The sequence below is a fragment of the Phyllobates terribilis genome, unplaced genomic scaffold (genome assembly GCF_046119375.1).
Source record: "Phyllobates terribilis strain yellow unplaced genomic scaffold, ASM4611937v1 Scaffold_1__5_contigs__length_1240528914, whole genome shotgun sequence".
Classification (NCBI taxonomy): domain Eukaryota; kingdom Metazoa; phylum Chordata; class Amphibia; order Anura; family Dendrobatidae; genus Phyllobates; species Phyllobates terribilis.
This window is the reverse complement of record NW_027362761.1, coordinates 729172075-729198134: the sequence shown is the minus strand read 5'-3', so window position 1 is coordinate 729198134 and position 26060 is coordinate 729172075. Positions and strand designations below refer to the sequence as shown.

Genomic DNA, 26060 nt, shown 5'->3' with positions numbered 1-26060 from the left:
TATTCCCATGCACCTTTTCACACCCACACATGGGTATACGCTTCCTGATTTTGGCTATTTGCTCTTGTTCTCCTCCTTCTCCTCACCCTCATCCTCCACCACCATATCACCAGGGTGACTGTGGTCCGTGATGCAACATCCACATAATTTTTTTAAAGGGTGTTTATGATGCCCGTAAAAAAAAAAAATTATACAGTGTGTTCATGTATACCCCCCAGGGGTAAATGTTTGTCGGCCCATACACTTGTGCATGGGCATTACAAGTATAGGAGACCCGCTCCTTTCTAATGGGAACATTTTTTTATGAGGCCCTCCTCCACGTCTTTTCCAAGGTTCATTGGAGTGCCTCCCAATTTTTGGCAGCCCTTGCATTCACTGCATAGGCCAACACTATGGGAGACCCACTTGCTAATAATGGGAACATTTTTTCATGAGGCCCTCTACGTCTCTTCCAAGGGGCATTGGAGTGGCTCCAAATTTTTGGCAACCCTTGCATTCACTGCATAGGCAAACACAATGGGAGACGCACTTCCTAATAATGGGAACATTTTTTTTCAGGAGGCCCTCCTCTAAGTCTCTTCAAAGGGTTATTGGGGTGCGTTCAAATTTTGGGCAGACCTGCCACTCACTGCATACGCAATAACAGTATAGGAGACCCACTCTTTAGTAATGGGAACAACAAAGCATAGCCAGCTGATGGCTCTCTAAGAATAGCGAGGGTCGACTGCTGGCCCTTTAAGAATAGAAAAAGGCTGCCTGATGGCCCTATACAAATAGGCTTTGTGACTTTCAGAGTCCCTCATTCATAAATGAAACAGGATGTGTCTGATCATGTCTCACACACCACATGGCCAGATAAGGTTATAAAATGTTAAAATGACATTTCCCGGTGAATGCATTTTTCACGGTTGAAAGCAATACAAAAGTGCAAAAACACATCAAAAATGCTACGTGTGAACATAGCCCAAGGTGTGGAGGAGTATTTTTGTTTTTGGTTATTTATTTTGCCTTACATACAAGTCATCACCCTGGAAAAGATGTTCCTTAACATATTTCCCAGGAAAATCCATTTTGGTTTTGTTTTTGTATGTTTTATTGTGAGTCTGTAAAAGTGGCGTAATACCTCTGACAACGTTGTTGACAGAAGTGACCTGGGAGTCAGAGATGCTTCCAGGGGTCTTCCCCATGCTGTTCCCATGTCATTTGAGCACTGTTCCCATCGATTTGGGCAATTTTTAGGCCCTCTGCAGACCGCCGGGGGGAGCCGCCTGAAAAATGCTCGAGTTTCCCGTAGACTTACATTGGGCTCGTTGCTTGGGTCGAGCACCCGAGCATTCTGATTTGCTCGACCCAAGCATCGAGCACCCCAGCATTTTAGTGTTCGCCCAGGACTAGTTATTACAGGAAGGGGTCATGATGTGGGACATTATTACTAGGGGCTGATTAAAGGATATTATTAGTGCTGTAATGTATTTATGTTTGAGGATACTGTTTTCAGTGGGGGGAGGGATGGGGGGAGTCCAGTTACTGTGCAGGGCGGCACTATGCCTTTTTTTTTCATCATCTGGCGTATTGTAGAAGTCTGGGGAAAAATTGGGAAATGTGGTCTGGAAGTGGTGCTCTAGATAACTGTGTGTTATTTTCTGCAGAGACGAGTCCTGGCTGGAAGAAGTGATGGCGGTCTGCGCTGGATAGAGAAGAAAAACAAGATGAAGGAATTCAACTAGAGACGTCACTGGTGAGTCAATGTTACCTATACACTTACACTATATGCTATATACAGAGCTCCTGTGTATAATGTCACTGTTGAACCCTGTACTACCTGTACACCGACACTATATACAGAGCTCCTGTGCATAAACTCACTGGTGAGTCCATGTGTTACCTGTACACTGACACTATATACAGAGCTCCAGTGTATAAAGTCACTGGTGATCACTATATTACCTGTACACTTACACTATATACTATGTACAGAGCTCCTGTGTATAATGGCACTTATGGTAATATTAGTATTGTGTTTATTTTTATTAATGATCAATATTGTAGTATCCAGTCCCTATGTGGTGGTAATGTGTGGTCTGATCATGGTGTGGCAGTATTTGTTCCTTGTATGTGGTATTATTCGTCACTATGTGGTGGTAATATGTGATCTGGTCATGGAGTGGCGGTATTTGTTTCTTATATGTGGTATTATTCGGTCACTATGTGGTGGTAATATGTGGACCGGCCATGATGTGACCATATTTGTCCCTTGTATGTGGTATTATTGGTCATTTTAAAAAAATGTATGCGACACATTCCCTTAAAGGAAAATATACCTAAAGAGAGTATTGGGTAGTTTAAGAAATTTTTAATATGTTAGAGTAGAGTAGGACCCTGCCAAAAGACTCTACCATGTCGTGGTGACAGCCTTAAAAAATCTTTTGGCCAAAACAAAAGCTGATGGCTATGTACAGTGGTGTGAAAAAGTGTTTCCCCCCTCCTGATTTCTTATTCTTTTGCATGTTGGTCACACTTAAATGTTTCAGATCACAAAACAAATTTAAATATTAGACAAAGATAAAACAAGTAAACACAAAATGCAGTTTTTAAATGAAGGTCTTTATTATTAAGTGAAAAAATAAATCCAAACCTACAGGGCCCTGTGTGAAAAAAGTGATTGCACCAACCCCACCTCCCCCCTTAAGACATAAATTAACATTGGTTTATCACATCTTTGGGAAGCTGAGTTCAATTTCCCTAGCTACACAAAGACCTGATTATCGCCACATCTATTCTCAATCAAGAAATCACTTAAATAAGACCTGCCTGACAAAGTGAAAGTGCTACGATGAAAAGAAATTCAGGAACAAATGAGAAACAAAGTAATTGAGATCTATCAGTCTGGAAAGGGTTATAAATCCATTTCTAAAGCTTTGAGATTCCAGCGAACCACAGTGAGAGTCATTATCCACAAATGGTGAAAACATGTAACAGTGGTGAACCTTCCCAGGAGTGGCCGGCCTACCAAAATTACGCCAAGAGCACAGCGACGACTCATCCACAAGGTCACAAAAGACCCCACAACAACAATCAAAGAACTGCAGGCCTCACTTGCTCAGTTAAAGTCAGTGTTCATGACTCCATCATAGGAAAGAAACTGGGCAAAAATACCATGCATGACAGAGTTTCAAGACGAAAGTCACTGCTGAGAAAAAAGAACATAAAGGCTCATCTAGGTTTTGGAGGAATGATGGGGGCAACCTGAATACTTATATAAGATATGTCCTATTTTTTGATCATGTCATTATCATGAAAAAGTATTTGGAATGGAGTATCAGTTTACCACATAAATGCAAATTGTGAGTGGGTTTAGCATTGCTAACTATAGGAATATTATACTGGAATATGTGAATATATTTGATTAAGGACTACTGGTATAAGGCTGCACCCTTGATATACTGTATATATGTGATATATTGATGTAGCTTGGGAAATAATAGATATGCATTCATAAGCCCCATCTACAACAACCTTCTCCTGCTATTTTTAAGTTTAGTGACTTGTGTATAGGCTGTTTTTGCCCACGTTCACACCTATAAAATTATATATCCAGTAGTGGAAGACTATCGTCGTCAGCAATAAGGTGTGTAAAAAGAGAAAAAATAATCATAAAAATAATCATGATAAATGAACAGCTCTACCTGCACTAGGTCACTTTTTATGGACACTTTATAGGCACTTGTTGTATGTTATATGTGTCAAGTATGACTATTAAAGATTACCTTTTAAGATAAATAGACAAAGGGTTTTTTGTGTTAGCCGGTATAATTATTCCCTTTTTACATGGAATCAAGACTATGTGATCTCATCTAAGTTTTGCCAGAAAACATCTTGATAATCACCAAGACGTTTGGGAGATTACTCTGTGAACTGACGAGACCAAAGTTGAACTTTTTGGAAGGTGTATGTCCCATTACATCTGGCGTAGAAGTAGCACAGTATTTCAGAAAAGGAACATCATACCAACAGTAAAATGTGGTGGTGGAAGTGTTTCAGGAACTGGAAGACTTGCTGTAGTAAATGGAACCATGAAGTCTGCTGTCTACCAAAAAATCCTGAAGAAGAATGTCTGGCTATCTGTTCGTGACCTCAAGCTGAAGCGCACTTTGATTATGCAGCAGGACATTGAACCAAAACACACCAGCAAGTCCACCTCTGAATAGCTTAAGAAAAACAAAATTAAGACATTGGAGTGGCCTTGTCAAAGTCCTGACCTTAATCCAATCGAGATGCTGTGGCATGACCTTAAAAAAGCAGTTCATGCTCAGAAACCCTCAAATGTGGCTGAATTACAACAGCTTTGCAAAGATGAGTAGGCCAAAATTTCTCCAGAGGATTGTAAAAGACTCATTGGCAGTTATCGCAAATGCTTGACTGCAGTTGTTGCTGCTAAGGGTGGCCCAACCAGTTATTAAGTTTTGGGGGCAATCACTTTTTCACACAGGGCCCTGTAGGTTTGGATTTATTTTTCCTTTAATAATTAAGACCTTCATTTAAAAACTGCATTTTGTGTTTACTTGTGTTAACTTTGTCTAATATTTTAATTTGTTTTGTGATCTGAAACATTTAAGTGTGGCACACATGCAAAAAAATAAGAAATCAGGAAGGGGTAAACATTTTTTCACCCACTGTATGTGATATGGTGTTCGATGGGAGCTGTTAATGTGTGATTGAAGGGTGAAGATATGGTGCCGAAGTGGAGTTTTTCCAAGAGTGGGCGGTGGGACTGTGGAAGGTATGAGGGGTGGAGGCAAAGCTGGGGTGGAGCCTAGGTGGAGTCTCAAGGGGGTCCAAAAATTTTGCCAGTATGGGGCCCAGAAATTCCTGCTGGCAGCCCTGTTGCTATACTTAGTTTGTTTCCCCTTACTCTGGCCAAGTTCTGTTTCCCTTTTTTTTTTTTGCCATGCAGATCCCAAGAGCGTGTTTGCGCTGTGAGCAGTTTGCCCTTACTATTCATAATGTCACTTCCTTTCACTGACTTCCCCATATGCATTGGCCAACAATTCTGAAACCAAGTCTATCTGCTATAGGGCCCTTGAGACGGGGAGACCCGGTGCCAGTGCCCGTACCGAGCCCCCCCTCCGTCCGTCAGCGTGAAAAATGATGATGGAGGAGGAAGCATCAGTGGACACTTTCTCCCTCATCATTCTTCCTCGGCTTCTGATGTCTCAGCACAGCGGGCACAATGACATCACTACAGCGCGCCTGCTATACTGAGATGTGCGGCGCTTCACACCACATGCTCAGGAACCCAGAGCATCAGGTGGGACGAGAAGAAGTGAGTATTGTATTTTTTTTTTAAATCAGTGACTGTTGGCCATAATAGAATATGGAGGACTATAGGGAGTGCATTATATTCTATGGAGGACCATGGGAAGTGCATTAAATTACATGGACGATCATGGGGAGTGCATTATATTCTGTGTAGGACCATGGGGAGAGCATTATATTCTATGAAGGACCATATGGAGATCATTATATTCTATGGAGGACCATGGGGAGTGCATTATATTCTATGGAGGACCATGGGGAGTGCATTATATTCTGTGTAGGACCATGGGGAGAGCATTATATTCTATGGAGAACCATGGGGAGAGCATTATATTCTATGAAGGACCATAGGTAGTGCATTATATTCTATGGAGGACCATTGTGAGAGAATTATATTCTATGGAGGACCATGGGGACAGCATTATATTCTATGGATGACCATGGGGAGAGCATTATATTCTGTGGAGGACCATGGGGAATGCATTATATTAGATGGAGAACCATGGGAAGTGCATTATATTCCATTTAGGACCATGGGGAGAGCATTATATTATATGGCGGACCATGGGGAGAGCGTTATATTAGATGGAGAACCATGGGGAGAACATTATATTATATGGAGGACCATGGGGAGTACATTATGCTATATGGAGGACTATAGGGAGTGCATTATACTATATGGAATACTATGGGGAGTGCATTATACTATACCAAGGATTATGGGGAGGGCAGAATACTATATGGAGGACTATGGGGGGTACTTTATACTATATGGAGGATTATGAGGGGCACATTATGTTATATGGAGGACTGTATGGGGCCCATTATACTATATGGAAGGCTATATGGGGGCAACTATAATATTTGGAGGGCTATGTGGGGGCCATTATAACATTTGGAGAGCTACTGTATGCAAGCAATTATACAGTGTGAAGGTTTGTGTGGGGTTCATCATACTGTGTGGAGGACTGTGTGGGGGCCATTATATTGTATAGAGGGCTAGTGCAGGCTATTATACAGTGTGGAGAGGTGTGGGGCTATTATACTGTATGCAGGCCCATTATACTGCATTAAGTGCTGTGTGGGGGTCACAGTTCAGGGATCATACGGTGTTGGGGTCACCATACTTTGCCAAGGGAGTTGAGCTGGTGTACAGTAGGGTCATTAAACTGTGCATGTGGAGGAATTCACCACTGGAGTATCATACTGTGTTTGGAGGGCAATGAATGAGAAATCTAGGACTTTAGCAGGAATAATATTACTTTGTAAAAGCTGCAAAGATAAGCTTTTCTGTGACCCAGCAAATTTTTTATTTTTTTTTGGGGGGGGGCGGGATGGGAGGGGGGTGGCTGGCTGCATTGTGCATGATAATCAATGTTATTTACTGCACATGTGGGAAGAAGCAGTAGTTATCACCAGTAATAGGGAGAAAAACTAACACAGGAATTTCAAAGAGTGGCTATTAAATATGCAGATTGCCTCTTAAGAGAGGAGGAGGACTAGAACTCTAGCGCCTCCTATTGGTAGCAATAATCCTAAAAGTCAATATTGACTCTTTAACGAGCCTTGCCATATGATTTAGGATAAAAGCCTTATTAATATGCCCCTGTTCTGTACTGTGTAATGGATGTGTCTGACCATACAGGGACATGGTCTGATCATACCACAGCTCCTGGGCAGGGGAGGAAGCAAAAGAGTATACAGACAGAACAGCAAGATGTCGCAGATGATTCTTTCTTTGAGGTAAAACATTGCTTAAAAACAGGCAGGGAAATGTTTTCCCTCACAAAGAGAATAATTATCGATCCCATGCTCTGCTATCTGTATCCTCTCTTTTGGTTCCTCCCCTGCCCAGGAGATGTGGTATGATCAGACAGTGTTCCGTACACCGTCAGACACAACCATTACACAGTACACAGCAGGGGCACATTTATAAGATTATCTCAGCACAGGAACATTTTATTTAAACACATCCGATTGTGGAACTCATTATTATTGCATGATCTATTGATTAAACTGTACAGTACTTTGTTCATGTGAAAACCCCACATACAGAGCATGTAGTAGCTCATTTGCATATGAATGAAAACACCAATTACTCTGAAATGCAGCAACAAATATAAGATATAAAGGTATTGATGGATTTACATTTCAGTGACCTGCATGCCCATATATGCAGTTTGTGGGAGTGAGGGAATATTTTTACTGACAAATTCCTAATATAATCTAGGGAAGTTGCTGATGAAAAGAATGGGACTGCGAATGTGTGTGGCAGTAAACTGAGGCATCCAGAGTTCACCAACACTTTGGCTCAAAGGTGTGTGTTGTTTAAAGGGCACATGGGACGTGAGGGAAGTGGTAGTTTATGCTAGATGTTCGCTGTTACTCATCCAAGAATGATACAGAGATAGCAAAGTTGCTGCTTTTCAGTCTGTGTAGGGAAAATAGAGACACGTCTGTAGCACTGGAGAACACTGACACTTGAGGACCCCTGTGCAAGAATTGTGCTTGGAGCCCCCTCCTTTCCATACCAAACCTACGAAATATACATTATTTACAGATGGCGCAATTGTTAACTTGATTTAGTCTCATTCGTGCAGTTTGATATACTGTGGATCTATTTGCAAAGTGCACCTATTCAATGGGGATACTCTGCATGTGTGCTTTTCCTACACAGAAACATCCTCAATAGGTGACCTGTCACTAGGATAGGGCATTTAAAGGGGCTGTTCAGTACTTTAATATTGATGGCCTATCCTTAAGATAGGTCATCAATACCAGATCCATGCGGATGTGACCCCTGTTGATCAGCAACCACCGATCAACTGTTCCTGGGACCAGTGGCATCCGGAAGGGCTCATTTGCGGAGCAATAGAGTACATCTCCATCAAATGTATAGTGTCCATGACTGGATACTGCACATCCGACTATTCAAATCAAAATGGTTGCATCTGCAGTACCCAGCTGTGGTCACTACAAAAAAATGACAGAGCTGTACAGTTCTGCTCTATAACTGTGCAAATGCACCGCCGCTGGCCATGGTCTTCTGCAGGACGTGACTTGCCAGCAGGACCGGCTCCAGGTTTTCGTGGGCCCCTGGTGAAAGAGTTTCAGTTTGTTCCTTTAACACATACCACAATTCATTATGCACAGATATGGCAGGGAAATACAGGTATACACAGACCCGGTGTCAGCACCCGGCCCACCTGGGCGCTATAAGAACCATGATCAGTGTGGTGCCAGCGCCAGCCACCCCCCCGCTTGCTCTCCCCGTGTCTCTGCAGCAGCTCCAGTCTCGGCTCCGTGGCTCCTGCACTGTGAAGTCTCAGGTCAGAGGGTGCGGTGACTTCCTTACACCGCGCTCTCTCCTGAGCCATCACAGCGCAGAGTGGGAAGACGCCGGCGACGCTGAAGTCCACAGCAGCGGCAGCAGGTGAGAAGTATGGGGCATTATAGAGGGGGAGAGGTGACATCCTGCATGGGGCATTGTATGGGGGGGAAGAGGTGACATCCTGCATGGGGCATTATATGGGGGAGAGAAGTGACATCCTCCATAGGGCATTATATGTGGGGGGTGACATCCAGCTTAGGGTATTATATAGGGGGAGAGGTGACATCCTCCATGGGGCATTATATGGGGGGGAGAGGTGACATCCTGCATGGGGCAATATATGGGGGGGTGACATCCTGCATAGGGCATTATATGGGGGGGTGACATCCTGCATGGGGCATTATATGGGGGGGGAGTGACAGCCTGCATTGGGCATTATATGTGGGGGAAGTGACATCCTGCATGAGGCATTATATGGGGGGAGAGGTGACATTCTGCATGGGACATTATATGAGCGGGAGAGGGGACATCCTGCATGGGGCATTATATTGGGGGGAAGTGACATCCTGCATGGGGCATTATATGGGGGGCCAGTATTCTGTATGGAGCGTCATATGGGGGCCAGTATCCTCTATGGAGCGTTATAAAGGGGCCAGTATCCTGTATGGAGCATTATATGGGGGCCAGTATCCTATATGGAGCATTATATGGGAGCCAGTATCCTGTATGGAGTGTTATATGGGGGTCAGTATCCTGTATGGAGCGTTATATGGGCGCCAGTATCCTGTATGGAGCGTTATATGGGTGTCACGGGTGAGTCAGAGGTGACAGACCATCGCCCTGCAATGGTTTGCAGGAGATCTCCACGTTCGGCAATGCAGACAGCTGTCTAGATAGGAAGCTGTGCTTAGGACCCAGCAACTACTTCTCTTTAGTCTGGGTGTACAGTACAGACCAAAAGTTTGGACACATCATCTCATTTAAAGATTTTTCTGTATTTTCATGACTATGAAAATTGTACATTCACACTGAGGGCATCACAACTATGACTTAACACATGTGGAATTATATACTTAAAAAAGTGTGAAACAACTGAAAATATGTCTTATATTCTAGGTTGTTCAAAGTAGCCATCTTTTGCTTTGATGACTGCTTTGCACACTCTTGACATTCTCTTGATGAGCTTCAAGAGGTAGTCACCGGAAATGGTCTTCCATCAATCTTGAAGGAGTTCCCAGAGATGCTTAGCACTTATTGGCCCTTTTGCCTTCACTCTGCGGTCCAGCTCACCCCAAACCATCTCGATTGGGTTCAGGTCTGGTGACTGTGGAGGCCAGGTCATCTGGCGTAGCACCCCATCACTCTCCTTCTTGGTCAAATAGCCCTTACACAGCCTGGAGGTGTGTTTGGGGTCATTGTCCTGTTGAAAAATAAATGATGGTCCAACTAAATGCAAACCGGATGGAATAGCATGCCGCTGCAAGATCCTGTGGTAGCCATGCTGGTTCAGTATGCCTTCAATTTTGAATAAATCCCCAACAATGTCACCAGCAAAGCACCCCCACACCATCACACCTCCTCCTCCATGCTTCACGGTGGGAACCAGGCATGTAGAGTCCACCCGTTCACCTTTTCTGCATCGCACAAAGACACGGTGGTTGGAACCAAAGATCTCAAATTTGGACTCATCAGACCAAAGCACAGATTTCCACTGGTCTAATGTCCATTCCTTGTGTTCTTTAGCCCAAACAAGTCTCTTCTGCTTGTTGCCTGTCCTTAGCAGTGGTTTCCTAGCAGCTATTTTACCATGAAGGCCTGCTGCACAAAGTCTCCTCTTAACAGTTGTTATAGAAATGTGTCTGCTGCTAGAACTCTGTGTGGCATTGACCTGGTCTCTAATCTGAGCTGCTGTTAACCTGCGATTTCTGAGGCTGGTGACTTGGATAAACTTATCCTCTGAAGCAGAGGTGACTCTTGGTCTTCCTTTCCTGGGGCGGTCCTCATGTGAGCCAGTTTCTTTGTAGCGCTTGATGGTTTTTGCAACTGCACTTGGGGACACTTTCAAAGTTTGCCCAATTTTTCGGACTAACTGACCTTCATTTCTTAAAGTAATGATGGCCACTCGTTTTTCTTTACTTAGCTGCTTTTTTCTTGGCATAATACAAATTCTAACAGTCTATTCAGTAGGACTATCAGCTGTGTATCCACCAGACTTCTGCACAACACAACTGATGGTCCCAACCCCATTTATAAGGCAAGAAATCCCACTTATTAAACCTGACAGGGCACACCTGTGAAGTGAAACCCATTTCCGGTTACTACCTCTTGAAGCTCATCAAGAGAATGCCAAGAGTGTGCAAAGTAGTCATTAAAGCAAAAGGTGGCTACTTTGAAGAATCTAGAATATAAGACATATTTTCAGTTGTTTCACACTTTTTTGTTAAAGTATATAATTCCACATGTGTTAATTCATAGTTTTGATGCCTTCAGTGTGAATGTACAATTTTCAAAGTCATGAAAATACAGAAAAAGCTTTAAATGAGAAGGTGTGTCCAAACTTTTGGTCTGTACTGTATATATACCTGGTGTGTCAAGGTGGGAGTTGCCGGTTATACTCATTTCTACTTGGAACTTGGCTGAAGCAGCATCACATCCTCTCTGCAGTCTTAGGCCGTGTGCCCTGTTGGAGTTCTTCTAAAGCTGAGTTGTTTTTCCCCTGTGTTGTCTTCCCCTTTTGTCTTTAGAGTGCTAGCGGAGGTTGACTAGTGCTCATCTCCTTCCTCCCCCAGCAGTAGCCTTACGCCAAGGATAGTAGGGCAAGGCACGTTATCGGCGACAGCAGCGGAGGCTGTATAGGGACGTTAGAGGGAGACAGGGTGACGCTAGCCCAGATTAGGAGGTCACCTCTTCCCCCTTTCCCTAGTGTCTGGGCTCCCTTTCCCTTTATTCTCTGTGTTGCACTCACACCTGGCGTGACATTATAACAGGCCGACTACGTTTTGGGAAGAAAAAAAAAAGACACAAGATTGACATTTTTTTTTTTTTCTTTGTGTCTTTTCGGGTGTGCACCTTTTTTTTTCCTTACTGCCTTTAGTATGGGATCGGTTGCAGAGCTTGCAGAGCAGTTCCACTGTCTGTCTCTGGAGGTGAAGGACCTCCGCTGTGAGGTTCAGCAGCGGGTACAGGCTGCCAATGTGGGGGTCTCTGCAGGTAGGCCTGTCCAGCCTGAACCCAACGTTGCCCTCCCGGACAGGTTTTCAGGAGGTAGGGACAAGTTTTTTGTATTTAAGGAGGCATGCAAATTGTGCTTCAAATGTCGTCCCTACGCCTCTGGTAATGAGGAGCAACGGGTTGGTATTGTGATCTCTCTACTGCAGGGCGATCCTCAGTCATGGGCGTTTTCATTACCGCAGGACTCAGTTTGTCTCCAGTCTGTGGAGGGGTTTTTTTTTTAGCTCTTGCCCTCATCTATGATGACCCTGATGGAGTCGCTTTGGCTGAGTCCAAGCTACGTTGCCATCAGCCGGGGACTCGGTCAGTGGAAACATACAGTTCGGAATTCTGTAGATGGGCAACGGATTCCAAATGGAATGACTCAGCCTTTAAAAGTCAATTTTGTGAGGGGCTTATTGAAAGGTTGAAAGATGCCTTGGCTGTATATGATACCCCTCAGTCCTTGGAGGCTGCCATGTCTTTGGCCATGCATCTGGATAGGCACCTTCGGGATAGATGGGTGCAACCTTCTTCTCCGGGGCCTTCTTGTCAGGGTTGTGTACCTTTGCGAAGGGAGCGGTCTGGGGGTGAACCAGTACTGGGGGAGGTGGAGGAACCTATGCAGTTAGGGCGTGTCTCTACATCATACATCTCCCCAGAGATTCGCAAGAAAAAAGGAGTATGTTCTTTTTGTGGGAAAAGGGACACTTTGTTGGGACCTGTCCTTCAATTCCTAAACAGAAAGAGACTCGATTAACTCTCGGTATTCTGGACTTGGATAAACAAGGGGTGCATTTGTGGCCAAACCACTGCTCCTGCTTTGTCCTGACAGAAGAGGTGGTGCTAGAGAGCAAAACCGAAAAAATTTCTGTGTTTGTCGACAGTTGAGCCGGGGTCAGCATGGTTGATGCTGACTTTGTGAAAACTCATGGTCTCGCTTGCTGTGCTTTAGCTGAACCTATTCCCATCTTTGCCATTGACTCGGCGCCATTTGCACAGAAAGCATTTACTCAGATTGTACATAATGTAAAACTGAGGTTGGAGTCAGTTCATTGTGAAATCATCCCTTGCTATGTTTTGGAGAATCTCCCTACTCCGATTGTTTTAGGTATCTCCTGGCTTGTTAAACATAATCTGTTGGTGGACTGGCAAACCGGGGAGATAACTGAATGGGGAGATTACTGCCATGAGAACTGTCTGAATGTTTCTATTGCTGCTGTCTCTACGGGGATACTGCCTGCTTTTCTGTCTGGTTTTGAGGACGTTTATTCTGAAAGGGTGTGTCAGGATTTGCCTCCTCATCGTGCTTATGACTATCCTATTAACCTGACCCCCGGAGCTAAACCACCAAAGTCCAGACTATATAATCTTTCTGGCCCTGAGAGACAAGCCATGAAGGTTTTCATTGCGGAAAGTCTGGAGAAGGGACACATCAGACCCTCATCTTCGCTCATGGCGGCAGGGTTCTTCTTTGTGAAGAAAAAAGATGGCGGTCTACGTCCCTGTTTAGATTTCTGGTAATGAAATCAAATTACCATCTGTGATCCATACCCTCTTCCTCTGATTCCTGATTTGTTCAGCCTGGTTGTGGGAGCTAAGGTATTCTCCAAGTTAGATTTCAGGGGAGCCTACAATCTGGTTAGAATCAGAGAGGGGGACGAATGGAAGACAACGTTCAAAATCCCGGAAGGTCATTTCGTCTGGTTATGCCTTTTGGTTTGACCAATGCACCTGCGGTATTCCAGAATTTCATAAATTATATTTTTCATCATTTGGTGAGGAGGTTTGTGGTGGTCTATCTGGACAATATTTTGGTTTATTCACCTGATTTTGAGAACCATGGGGGGCATGTTAAGCAGGTGTTCCAGATATTAAGGGATAACAAACTTTATGCCAAACTAGAAAAATATGTTTATGCTGTTTGAGAGGTGCAGTTTTTGGGGTACTTGTTGTCATCTTCAGGTTTTCGGATGGATCCGGAGAAGATCCGTGCAGTCCTTGACTGGGAAAGTCCCGAGAACCTGAAGGCCCTAAAACGTTTTCTGGGCTTTACTAATTTTTACAGGAAATTCATCCAAAATTACTCGGTGGTAGTGAAACCCTTTACTGACATGACTAAGAAGGGGTCTGATTTTTCCAACTGGTCGGAGGCTTCCCTCCAGGCTTTTTCTTCCCTAAAGAATCATTTTGCCACTGCACCTATTCTCAGTCAACCTGATGTTTCTCAACCATTTATTGTGGAGGTCGGTGCTTCGGATGTCGGGGTTGGGGCTGTGGTGTCTCAGGGTTCATCCCCTGGTAAATGGCATCCATGCACCTTCTTTTCTAAAAAGTTGTCTTCGGCTGAGAGAAATTATGACGTGGGTAATAGGGAACTTTTGGCGATCAAATTGGCATTCGAGGAATGGCGACACTGGTTGGAGGGGGCAGTTCATCCTATTACTGTTATTACTGACCATAAGAACCTGTCATATCTCCAGTCAGCTAAATGTCTCAACCCTAGGCAAGCCAGATGGTCCCTGTTTTTTACTAGATTCAATTTTGTTGTCACTTTTCGTCCAGGGGTCAAAAACGTCAAGGCTGATGCTTTGTCCCGGAGCTTCTCTGGTGGTTGGGACCATGAGAACCCTGCCCCGATATTACAGAAAGGAGTAGTTATTTCAGCTCTTTTTCCTGAACTGGAGGGTGAGGTGCTGGAGGCTCAGGGAGACACCCCTGCCTCCTGCCCTTCAGGAAAGTTATTTGTACCACCTGATCTGGCCGTAAAGTAATCAAGGCACATCATAACTCTGTGCTTGCTGGGCATCCAGGTGGTAAGGCAACCGCGGACCTCCTCTCTCGTCGGTTTTGGTGGCCGGGGTTGCATTGGGATGTAATTGAACACGTAGCTGCTTGTAGTATTTGTGCGCGTTCTAAGGTTTTTCACACCCGTCCGTCTGGTACTCTTCCTCCGCTACCTTGTCCATGGATTTTATTACTGACCTATCAGTTTCTGCAGGCAAAACGGTGGTTTTGGAAGTAGTAGATAGGTTCAGTAAAATGGTTCACTTCATCGCTTTACCTGCACTTCCCAATGCTAAGACTCTTGCTCAAGTGTTCATAAATGAGATTGTGAAGCTTCACGGGGTTCCCTCCGATGTGGTGTCTGATCGGGGGACCCAGTTTGTTTCCAAGTTCTGGAAGGCATTCTGTTCTTGACTGGGGGTGCAGCTGTCCTTTTCTTCTACCTTCCACCCTCAGTCGAATGGTCAGACCGAGCGGGTCAATCAGAGCTTGGAGACATACCTCAGGTGTTTCGTCTCCGAAAATCAGGAGGATTGGGCATCCTACTTACCGCTGGAAGAATTTGCCATCAATAATATTCGTCAAGAATCCACTGGCAGGTCACTGTTTTTCAGTGCATAGGGTTATCATCCACAGTTTGGTACTTTCAGAGGGAGAGGAGCTTCAGAAGTTCCTGAAGAGGAATGGTTTGCTTCGTCGCTCTCCTCGGTGTGGCAGGGTGTTCTGTGTAATTTGAAGACCATGGGTGCAGGTATAAATGTATGGCTGACAGAAAACGCTTGCCAGGTCGGGACTTGTATGTGAATGACTTTGTGTGGTTGTTTACCAAGAATATAAGATTGAAAGTTCCTTCTTGGAAGCTGGGACCTAGGTTTATTGTTCCCTACAAAATTACCGCCGTCATTAACCCAGCAGCGCTTAGTCTTGAACTTCGTCAAGCCCTTAACCCCTTTCTGACCTGTGACCTAATAGTACATCATGGTGACCTGGGCCGATTGGACCAATGACGTACTATTAGGTCATATGGCGATCGCGCCTGCACATAAGCGGTGCGGGGCGATTGCCGCCGGGTGTCAGCTGATTGTCACAGCTAACACCCGGTACTATGTGCAGGGATACGCCGATACTCACATCTCCTGCCGGCGTCCAACGCTGTCTGCCGCTGCTCCCGGATGTTGCCATGACGACCCGATGTCAGCCGAAATACGGAAAAATTATAGCTCTCAAAATATGGCAATGCAAAAACTAGTCTTTGCAAAAAAAAAAGTGTCTTTTAGTGTGTGACAGATGTCAATAATATGAATCTGGTATCTCTGTAATTGTACCGACCCGAAGAGTAAAGCGGTCTAATCACTTATACCGCACAAAGAACGGCGTAAAAAATAAACTCTAGGGTTAGGGTTGTGCTAGGGTTAGGATTGTGATTTTTTCAAAAGTAAAGAAAAAAAACAACGACGATATGGCGACTAATGTTGAGAGCAAGTGCTCGCTACTTGAGTTTGCATCGGGTGCTCGGGTATGCACCGAGTATCGCGGGTGCTGGAGTGACATGCTCGAGTCTCCTCTCCAGCTGTTATACAGCCAAAAAAAACTCGCGGGGATTGCCGGCCATGCACGAGTGATCCCTGCATGTTGTTTTTTTGGGGGTGTCTAATAACCGTGAAACATGCGGACTGGGACTCAAGCATGTCATTTGAGTACTCGCGATACATGGTGCATACCCGAGTACCCAATGCAAACTCAACTAGCGAGCACTTGCGCTCAAGACTAATGACAACTTATTCAATATGATGACTTAATGTTATCAAATTCTGTGTCGTACCTCTGGGTACAAAATGTTCACCAAACCCCTTGATAAAATCCTTGAGGGGGCTAGTTTCCAAAATGGGCTCACTTGTGGGAGGTTTCCACTGTTTAGGCGCATCAGGGGCTCTCCAAAAGCAACATAGGGTCCGCTAATTATTCAAGCAAATTTTACATTCAAAAAATCAAATGACGATCCTTCCCTTCCGAGTCCTGCCGTGCGCCCAAACAGTAGTTTTCTCCCACATATTGGGTATTAGAGCGCTCAGGAGAAATTGCACAACAAATTTTGGGGTCCATTTTTTCCGGTTAGCCTTGCAAAAATAAAAAAATTGGGGTCTAAAGCAACATTTTTGTGAAAAAAGTTAAATGTTCATTTTTTTCTTCCACATTCCAAAAATTTCTGTGAAGCACCTGAAGGGTTAATAAACTTCTTGAATGTGGTTTTGAGCACCTTGAGGGTTACAGTTTTCAGAATGGTGTCACTTTTGGGTATTTTCTGTCATAAAGGCCCCTCAAAGTCACTTCAAATGTGATGTGGTCTCTAAAAAAATAGTTTTGTAAATTTTGTTGGAAAATTTAGAAATCGCTAGTCAACTTTTAACCCATATAGCTCCCTATCAAAAAAAAATTTTGTTCCAAAATTGTGCTGATGTAAAGTAGACATGTGGGAAATGTTATTTATTAACTATTTTGTGTGACATATCTCTCTGATTTAAGGGTATAAAAATTAAAATTTTGAAAAATTTAGAAATTTTCAAAATTTTTGCCAAATTTCCATTTTTTTCACAAATAAACGCAAGTTATCAAAGAAATGTAACAACTATAATGAAGGACAAAATGTCACGAAAAAACAATCTCAGAATCAGGGGGATCCGTTGAAGCGTTCCAGAGTAATTACCTCATAAAGTGACAGTGGTCAGAATTGTAAAAATTGGCCCGGTCATTAACGTGCAAACTACCCTCGGGGGTAAAGTTCACAATGCGTTCCACAGGTCCTTACTAGTGTTGAGCCACCCCCGTAGTGTTCGAGTTCGGTTCGGTTCGTCGAACACCGGGATGTTCGTGGAACTGTTCGTCGAACACCTTAGAACACCGTGGAGCACCGTTAAAACCAATGGCAGGCAAACAAAAACACATAGAAACAAATAGAAAACACCTTCAAAGGTGTCCAAAAGCTGACAAACTGCTCAGAAGACACTCTCTTTAAAAAAAGCTGGCCGGCAATTCAGCAGCGGCATACACCGGTACCCGACAATTTAGAACAGAAAGAATAAAGCACCACACATAGATTAGATAGATAGAAATATGTCAGTCACATATATAAGAAGTACAGTGACAGTGTTGCTTACTGTACTTGTCATTTAGTGTTAAAAGGATTTATTTAAAAAAATAATAGTGTTTTCATGCACCGTCTCTTTAAAAAAGCGGGCCGGCATTTCAGCAGCGGTACCCGATAATTCATAACAGAAAGCATAGAGCATCACACATAGATTAGATACATAGAAACATGTCAGTCACATATATAAGAAGTACAGTGATAGTGTTGATTACTGGACTTGTCATTTAGTGTTAAAATAAAGGATTTATTAAAAAAAAATTGGCGTGGGGTTCCCCGTAATTTTAGTCTCTAGCGGGAGGTTAAGCAGACGGCTGGGTGAGATGTTTGAAGCCTGGGAAGGGGGTAATACCCACGGAGCTTCCCAGGCTACTAATATCAGCCCCCAGCTGAATACCTAGCCTTTACTAGCTATTAAAATGGGGGACCCCAAAAAAAATGACGTGGGGTCCCCCGTATTTTAATAGCTAGCAAAGGCTAGGCAGACAGCTGGGGGCTGATATTAATAGCCCAGGAAGGGTGCCATGAATATTGGCCCCCTCCCAGGCTAGAAACACCAGCCGTCAGCCGCCCCAGAAATGGCGCATCCATAGGATGCACCAATTCTGGCACTTAGCCTCGCTCTTCCCACTGCCCTGTAGCGGTGGCAGTTGGGTAATAGGGCTGGGGTTGATGTCAGCTTATAATGCAAGCTGACATCAAGCCCAGGTTAGTAATGGAGAGGCGTCTATAAGACACCCCCATTACTAACCCCATAGTCAAAGTTAAAAAAAAACACAAACACCCAGAATAAAGTCCTTTAATTGAAATAAACACACAATTCTTTATTGTTCTAAATTAAACCATACTTACCATCACGCCCATTCCAGCTGAAGCCAATGTCTTCTGCAATACAAGTAAAATAATAAAGCAACATCATCCTTACCTTTCCATGGTTCCCACGACAGCTTCAGCTCTGCTACATTCACATAACAGGCTGGATCGCAGCCGAAAGCTGCCATCCAGCTTGCCATGCCGCAGACACTGAGAAACCCAGGCATGCTTGTGCTCCTCAGTGTCTCGCTGTGACGGCATAAAGATGAGCCGAGGTCATGTCCAATGAACTCAGCTCACCTCATGCACGTCACTGACAGCGTGGGAAAATTCTCCTGCGCTTGCAGTCAGCGTGAGAGAATTCTCCTGCTGAAGCGCTGAGGGCAGGAGAATTTTGCCACGCTGTCAGTGACGTGCATGAGGTGAGCTCATGTCCAATGAACTCAGCTCACCTCATGCACGTCACTGACAGCGTGGGAGAATTCTCCTGCGCTCAGCGCTTGAGCAGGAGAATTCTTCCACGCTGGGATGGCATTGAGATGACAGGCTGGATCACAGTTGAGCACTGCCATCCAGCTTGTCATCCTTCAGAGACACTGCAGAGCACAAGCATGTCTGTGCTCTGCAGTGTCTATGAAGGATGGCGCCATTTCTGGGGCGACTGACGGCTGGTGTTTCTAGCCTGGGAGGGGGCCAATATTCATGGCACCCTTCCTGGGCTATTAATATCAGCCCCCAGCTGTCTGCCTAGCCTTTACTAGCTATTAAAATAGGGGGGACCCCACGTCATTTTTTTGGGGTCCCCCATTTTAATAGCTAGTAAAGGCTAGGTATTCAGCTGGGGGCTGATATTAGTAGCCTGGGAAGCTCCGTGGGTATTACCCCCTTCCCAGGCTTCAAACATCTGCCCCAGCCATCTGCTTAACCTCCGCTAGAGACTAAAATTACGGGGAACTACACGCCAATTTTTTTTTAAATAAATCCTTTATTTTAACACTAAATGACAAGTACAGTAATCAACACTATCACTGTACTTCTTATATATGTGACTGACATGTTTCTATGTATCTAATCTATGTGTGATGCTCTATTCTTTCTGTTATAAATTGTCGGGTACCGCTGCTGAATTGCCGGCCGGCTTTTTTAAAGAGACGGTGCATGAAAACACTATTATTTTTTTAAATAAATCCTTTACACTAAATGACAAGTACAGTAAGCAACACTGTTACTGTACTTATTATATATGTGACTGACATGTTTCTATCTATCTAATCTATGTGTGAAGCTCTATTCTTTCTGTTCTAAATTGTCGGGTACCGGTGTATGCCGCTGCTGAATTGCCGGCTTTTCATGTTTCACTGTGAGCACTGTTCCCATCGATTTGGGCAACCACTGTAATGCCACAACCACCATGGCTGTGGCATTACAGTGAGTGGCAGACAATCCCTGCATGATTGGTGCTCTAAATAGCGCCAGACATGCAGGACACGCTTTTGGTGCACGAACAGTTATCGAACAAAACCTCGAGCAGCCGAATTTTTTGCAAATCGTTCGCGTTCGTCGAACGACTCGAACACCGCCCAAAACAGCTCGAATTTGAGATTGGCGAACAGTTCTAGTCGAACACCGCTCATCTCTAGTCCTTACTCAAAAGGTACGTAGACCCTCTTGAGCCCTCACCTCAACCACTGCCTCTAGTAATGGTTGATGGTAATTTGGAGTTCGAGATTTCCAGGATAGTAGATTCTCGTCTCCAACGTCGTTCTCTGCAATATTTGGTGCACTGGAAAGGCTATGGTCCGGAGGAGAGGACGTGGGTTTCAGCATCAGAAGTGAACGCTCCCAGATTGGTTCCCTCTTTTTACACCTCTTTTCCTGAGAAACCCTGTCCTGAGTGTCTGGAGGTCACTTGGAACTTGGCTGAAGCAGCATCATGTCCTCTCTGGAGTCTTAGGCCTTGTGCCCTGTTGGAGTTATTTTAAAGCTGAGTTGTTCCCCTGTGTTGTCTTCCCCTTTTGTCCTTAGAGTGCTAGCAGAGATTGACTAGTGCTCATCTCATTCCTCCCCCAGCTACAGCCTTACACCAGGGATAGTAGGGCAAGGCACGTGATCGACAACAGCTGCGGAGGCTGTATAGGGACGTTAGGGGGAGACAGGGTGACGCTAGTCCAGATTAGGAGGTCACCTCTTCCCACTTTCCCTAGTGTCTGGGCTCACTTTCCCTTTACTCTCTGTGTTACACTCACACCTGGCGTGACAATGGGGGCCAGTATCCTGTATGGAGCGTTATATGGGGGCCAGTATTCAGTATGGAGCAATATATGGGGCCCATAATACAGTATGGAGGACTATACTGTCCGGCCTGCACTGTGCGCTCCGAGGCTTCGCCGGTTTCAGAGTTTTTGTAGAATTTACAATAGAGATCCCTCATTTAATGTAAGAAGTAAAATCTTTGGCATTGTACTATACAGTATATATTTCTCTGCGGTATCTGTGCATCATGAATCGTCGTATGTGTTAAAGGGGCCCACTGAGACTCTTTCGCCCAGGGCTCATGAAAACCTGGAGCCGGCCCTGGGTATACAACACAGGGCCCAGGCTGTCCCCTCATTCTTCACATATGCAGAAGTGTACACACATGCACACACACACACACGCACAGCACGCAGACATGCACACAGTACGCAGACATGCACACGCACACAGTAAGCAGACATGCATGCGCACACAGTATGCAGACATGCACGCGCACACAGTACGCAGATATGCACGCGCACACAGTACGCAGACATGCACGCGCACACAGTATGCAGACATGTGCACACATGCAGGCATGCACACACATGCACAGATATGCACACATACAATACGCAGACAAGCACATACACAAACATACACAGATAGACACATACAGACATACTTAAATATTTGAACACAATTTGTTAAAAACACATATAAAAGACATAAATATATATACACAGTCCTAAACACTGACATATACAGATATTCACATCATACATACACACACACAGACACATTAGAAATATTTTTAATATGGGGATTGAGGAAGCTGGCAACAAGCCTCGCTCACCTGCACCCCGGCCTGTGTCCCGTCCAGTTCCTGTGCAGGACCGCCGGCATGTCACAGACATGGCCCTGGACCATCAGGGGCGCCCACTCGCCGTTGGGGCCCTGAACGCTCCCCCAGCATCTGTACAGGACCGCCGGTGCTGTTTGAGTGCTGTCACTTTCCAGACATGGCCGCGTGCAGTGCGCTGTGCGGCTGTGTCTGGTAGTAATGACTGCGCCTTTAATGGTGCTTGTGTGTCGCCCCTATCATTACTAGCTAAGCAGACACAGCCACACAGTGCACTGTGCACGGCCAAATCCCTTGCCCACTATGCGTTCCCGTGCTCCTGCGACTCATCCGTGGATACGGACATGCGGTGCATCTTCACAGACCGCAGCATGTCAATTTCTCTTGTGGAGATGCATAAGAACACATGCGGCTTCACCTGCGTGCAGCGCTTAGAACGCAGCATCAAAGCACTACCATTCCTGACGCTGTGCACATACCCTTAATGGGCTTCAATGAAGGATCGGATAAGAGTGAGAGGTCTGGAGCATGGGACTACAAGGAGAGAGATGTCACTCCTGTGCACACCTGGGAGGCCTGTTTAAGTGTAAGGGCGTGTGACATGAGCTCAGGGACAACCTGAGATTAACTGTAAAAGAATTGTGTATGAGCATGCATATACTGTAATTAGATCTAGCTTAAATTTCAGGCTAAGTGCCCCCTGATGGATGTTTGCAAATAAAACAGTGAAGTATTTCTTTTTGCTTCTCCTATGTGCAATACTCAGTTTTAGCAGCTGAGTGTGTTGTTCTTCTGGTTTGAGACCCTATATCCCACTGCAAAATACCAAAGATATGATGTAAGTATTAAAATACTATACTACAAATGCTTAAATACTTTTCTATACTATACCTGATCACTAGGAGGAAATAATTGTCTAAGTGATATAGGATTTACATAATTTTGTTCGTATTTTGCAGTATGGGATAAGAGAAAGGTTGTTGCAATAACTGTATACTGTTAGAAAATCACAACGTTCCACCATATTCATTATATAACAGATAAAGCCTGTGCCTGATAGAGCTCATTGATTTATAATTGGACTGTCCTTGCTCTGCTGTGGTTTGTGCGATGTTGCATACAGTGCAATACTATGAGTATTAGGTCAGTATTCGGTCAGTATTTTTTCTCAGGAGTGGGAGCCAAAACCAGGAGTGGGTGATAAATGCAGAATTGGTGACTTGTTTCTATTATACCTTTTCTCTGATTGTTCCTCATCTGGTTTTGGCTCCTACTCCTGAGAAAAATACTGACCGAATACTGAGCAAATACTGATAGTGGTGCCGTGGCCTTAAAGGGGTCCACTACTATTCAAAATAGCCCAATGTGTCTTTATGATGAAAAGAAGCTTCTTTCTAATTACCTCTCTCTGCTGTTTCTGCCTGTGAGCGGCGCTATCACTGGCCGCTCACAGGCATCACGTGACCCCTGGCTGCAGCCGGCTCTGACATCCGCTGATGTCACGTCATGATTCCTGATGCAGCCGGGGTCTCCTCTTCTGCATTCCATGGGGAGTGATGGGCTGTGGGCGGGGTTACCCAGCACGTCACACCCGGCATCCACCGCGAGTTCTCCCTCTCCCCATTCATTGGGAAAGCACTCAGTGGATGCAGGGTGTGATGCGAGGGGGTAACCCCACCCACAACCCAGCGCTGAGTCACTCCTCACTTGACGTGACGTCAGCCGGGGGTCACGTGCTGCCTGTGAATGGCCCGTGATAGCGCCACTCACAGGCAGAAACAGCAGCGGGAGATAACTAGAAAGAAGCTTCTTTTCATCATAAAAACACATTGGGCTATTTTGAATAGTAGTGGACAAAAACATAATGGCAAATTCCCTTTAAGTCTGCTTATACAGTCAGCAGAAGCTGTGAATGGATCCTACCAGGAGTGTGAAAAGAGACTAAGGCTATGTGCCCACGTAGCAGATTTGATGCTGAGCGTTTTTGCCTCTCTCTGGCAGAAAAAAACGCATGCAGATTTACATGCATTTTTCCTGCCAGAGAGAAGCGTTTTTCAACGTTTTCGCATGCGTTTTTACATGCGTTTTTTCAAGCACTTTTCCAAGCGATTTTAAGCATCACTTGGAAAAGTGCTTGGCAAGTTGGTCACACAATATAAATCCATGCAACTTAGATGCTTTAAATGCTGCATCTATAGTTAAAAAAAAAAAAAAGAATTAAAAAGTTAAAAATAATAAAAAAAATTGCTGCGTTTCAAAAAAGTTAAAAATAAAAAAAACCTGTATACTCACCTCTCCAGACTCCTCCCGGCAGCGATCTTCTTTCCACGGCGTCCCGCAGTGTACTTACAGGACCTGCGGTGATGTCGTTTAGTCAGCTGATGGTCACGCGACCATCACCTGACCGCTGACATCAGCGGTCGCGTGACCATCAGCTGACTAAATGACGTCACCGCAGGTCCTGCCAGTACACCACAGGACGCCGAGGAGAGAAGATCGCTGCCGGGAGAAGGCCAAAGAGGTGAGTATACAGGTTTTTTTATTTTTAACTTTTTTATTTATTTTTTTCAACGCGTGGTAGCCGGGATGAAGAGGAGTTGTAGTCTCCTCTTCATCCCGAGTACCACACGCACTGCGATTACGCTGCAAATTCGCGGCCAGTGAATTTAATTGAAACACAGCAAATCCACATATACCTGCGGGTTTGCGGATTTCAATGTTCCTCAATGGCCACAAATTTGCGGCGTGATCGCGGTAGAAATGGTCATGCTGCGTTTTGCAGCGCAATGCGAATTCGGCCCACTAATTAGGGCATCGTGTGCACAGCACATCCGAATTCACATTGCTTTGCATGGCAGACGGTTTTCCAAGCGTTTTCGCAGCCGTAAAAATGCCGCAAAAATGCTACAAGAACGCTACGTGGGCACATAGCCTAAGGCTGTATCCACACAACACTTCATGATACATTTTTTGCCACGATTTTATCAAGTTTTTGGAAGAAAAAAAGTTTCTGGAATACATCATCTGAACATAGCCTAATGGTACATTTACATTCGCCAGTTTTTGATGCCAAAAATCAGCCAGTCTAAACAGGCTGTCAGTCACCTGACTAACAAGCGAAACATTTGTTCATTGGATGAAATGATTTTTAAGTTTGCTTAAATATTTTCCTGTGTAAACTGGACAGGTGCAGCCAAAATTTATGATAATATAAGACCAGAAAATTTCGAGGAAAGCCGATTTGAACAGAGGAGGCACAAGGAGGGCATCATGTGACTTTTCAGTCCCAGGGTGGAGGGTTGCTTTATAAAGAGGTGACTCACCTATTGGAATAGGTGGTGCCGAACAGAGAAAAAAAGTTTCTTCTGGCTGCTGTACACTGAAGCGGCATCATTCTGGTAAGGTAGTATTCCCTTTTTTTTTCACTTTTTTGTCTTTAAGGGGAGGACAACCCCTTTAAAGAAATACAATAATGCATAGGATAACATGGATGGAAATTAATTTGCTTGACGTAATATATACCATTTAAAAACATTTACGTCTACATTTGCAGTTCTCCTAAATCTCAATTGCTTTCTGCTAAACATTCTGAAATTCAGGCGAATAATTTTAAAAGGCTAAAAAAATCTCACCTCTGTTGAAGATATGTTGAACACTTCTGCAATTTTAGTGTAAAGCTCCTTGACATTCGTGAAGCCCTCAATTTTTCCAGTTGGGCTGCCATGAGCAAGCTGAGTATGGAAAACTAGCCTTGGTCTAACTCTTGGTGGATGGGGTGGTGCTGTGTTTCCTTGTGCTGAATCAGAGGAGACACTTTGTCTAGTTTCCTTTGACTTCTGTTTAGTTTCTCTTTGGCCACTGCATTCTTTTAGTTCAGGGTCTACTCCGTTCTCCATGAGTTTAGTTTCCAGTTGATCTCTTCTCTGCTTCGTTTTTTACTCTCTTGCCTGATCTGTTCTGTATCACCTCTTTTGCGAAAAGGAATGCTAGGGGCACAATGACACAGATAGCATTGGAGAGATAAATAATTAATGTTGGGTTGCTCTGAGTGTACACCCAGTAAAACGATCCCTTGTTGCAAATAAAAAAAAAGTAATTCAATCTTGTAGCTCAGGTGGTTCTTCACCACACTGTCAGTTCTATACTCAAGGGATAAGAGAATGCTAAGGCCTAGTTGTATGGAAAAATGCTCTCTCAGGAGACATGTCACCTTATTATCAATTAGACAAACATTAACTCATTCAGTCATGCCTGCAGATGCTCTACTGTATCGCATACAATATGAGGCTGTGTGCCCACAATGCGGAAATGCTCTGGATTTTTTTCTGAGCATTTCTGCATCTCCCTGGCAGAAAAAACGCATG

At 44.5% G+C, this 26060-nt stretch overlaps 1 protein-coding gene across 1 annotated transcript in view; it reads right to left on the bottom strand.

Moving 5' to 3' along the window:
- GIPC3 (GIPC PDZ domain containing family member 3) overlaps nt 1-25592 on the bottom strand; it is a 515979-nt gene extending 490387 nt beyond the window's left edge. Inside the window, exon 1 of the mRNA XM_073655161.1 lies at nt 25329-25592. Within this exon, the coding sequence (XP_073511262.1) occupies nt 25329-25592 (264 nt within the window). The remainder of the gene's footprint in view (nt 1-25328) is intronic.
- Nucleotides 25593-26060: the final 468 nt, after the last annotated feature.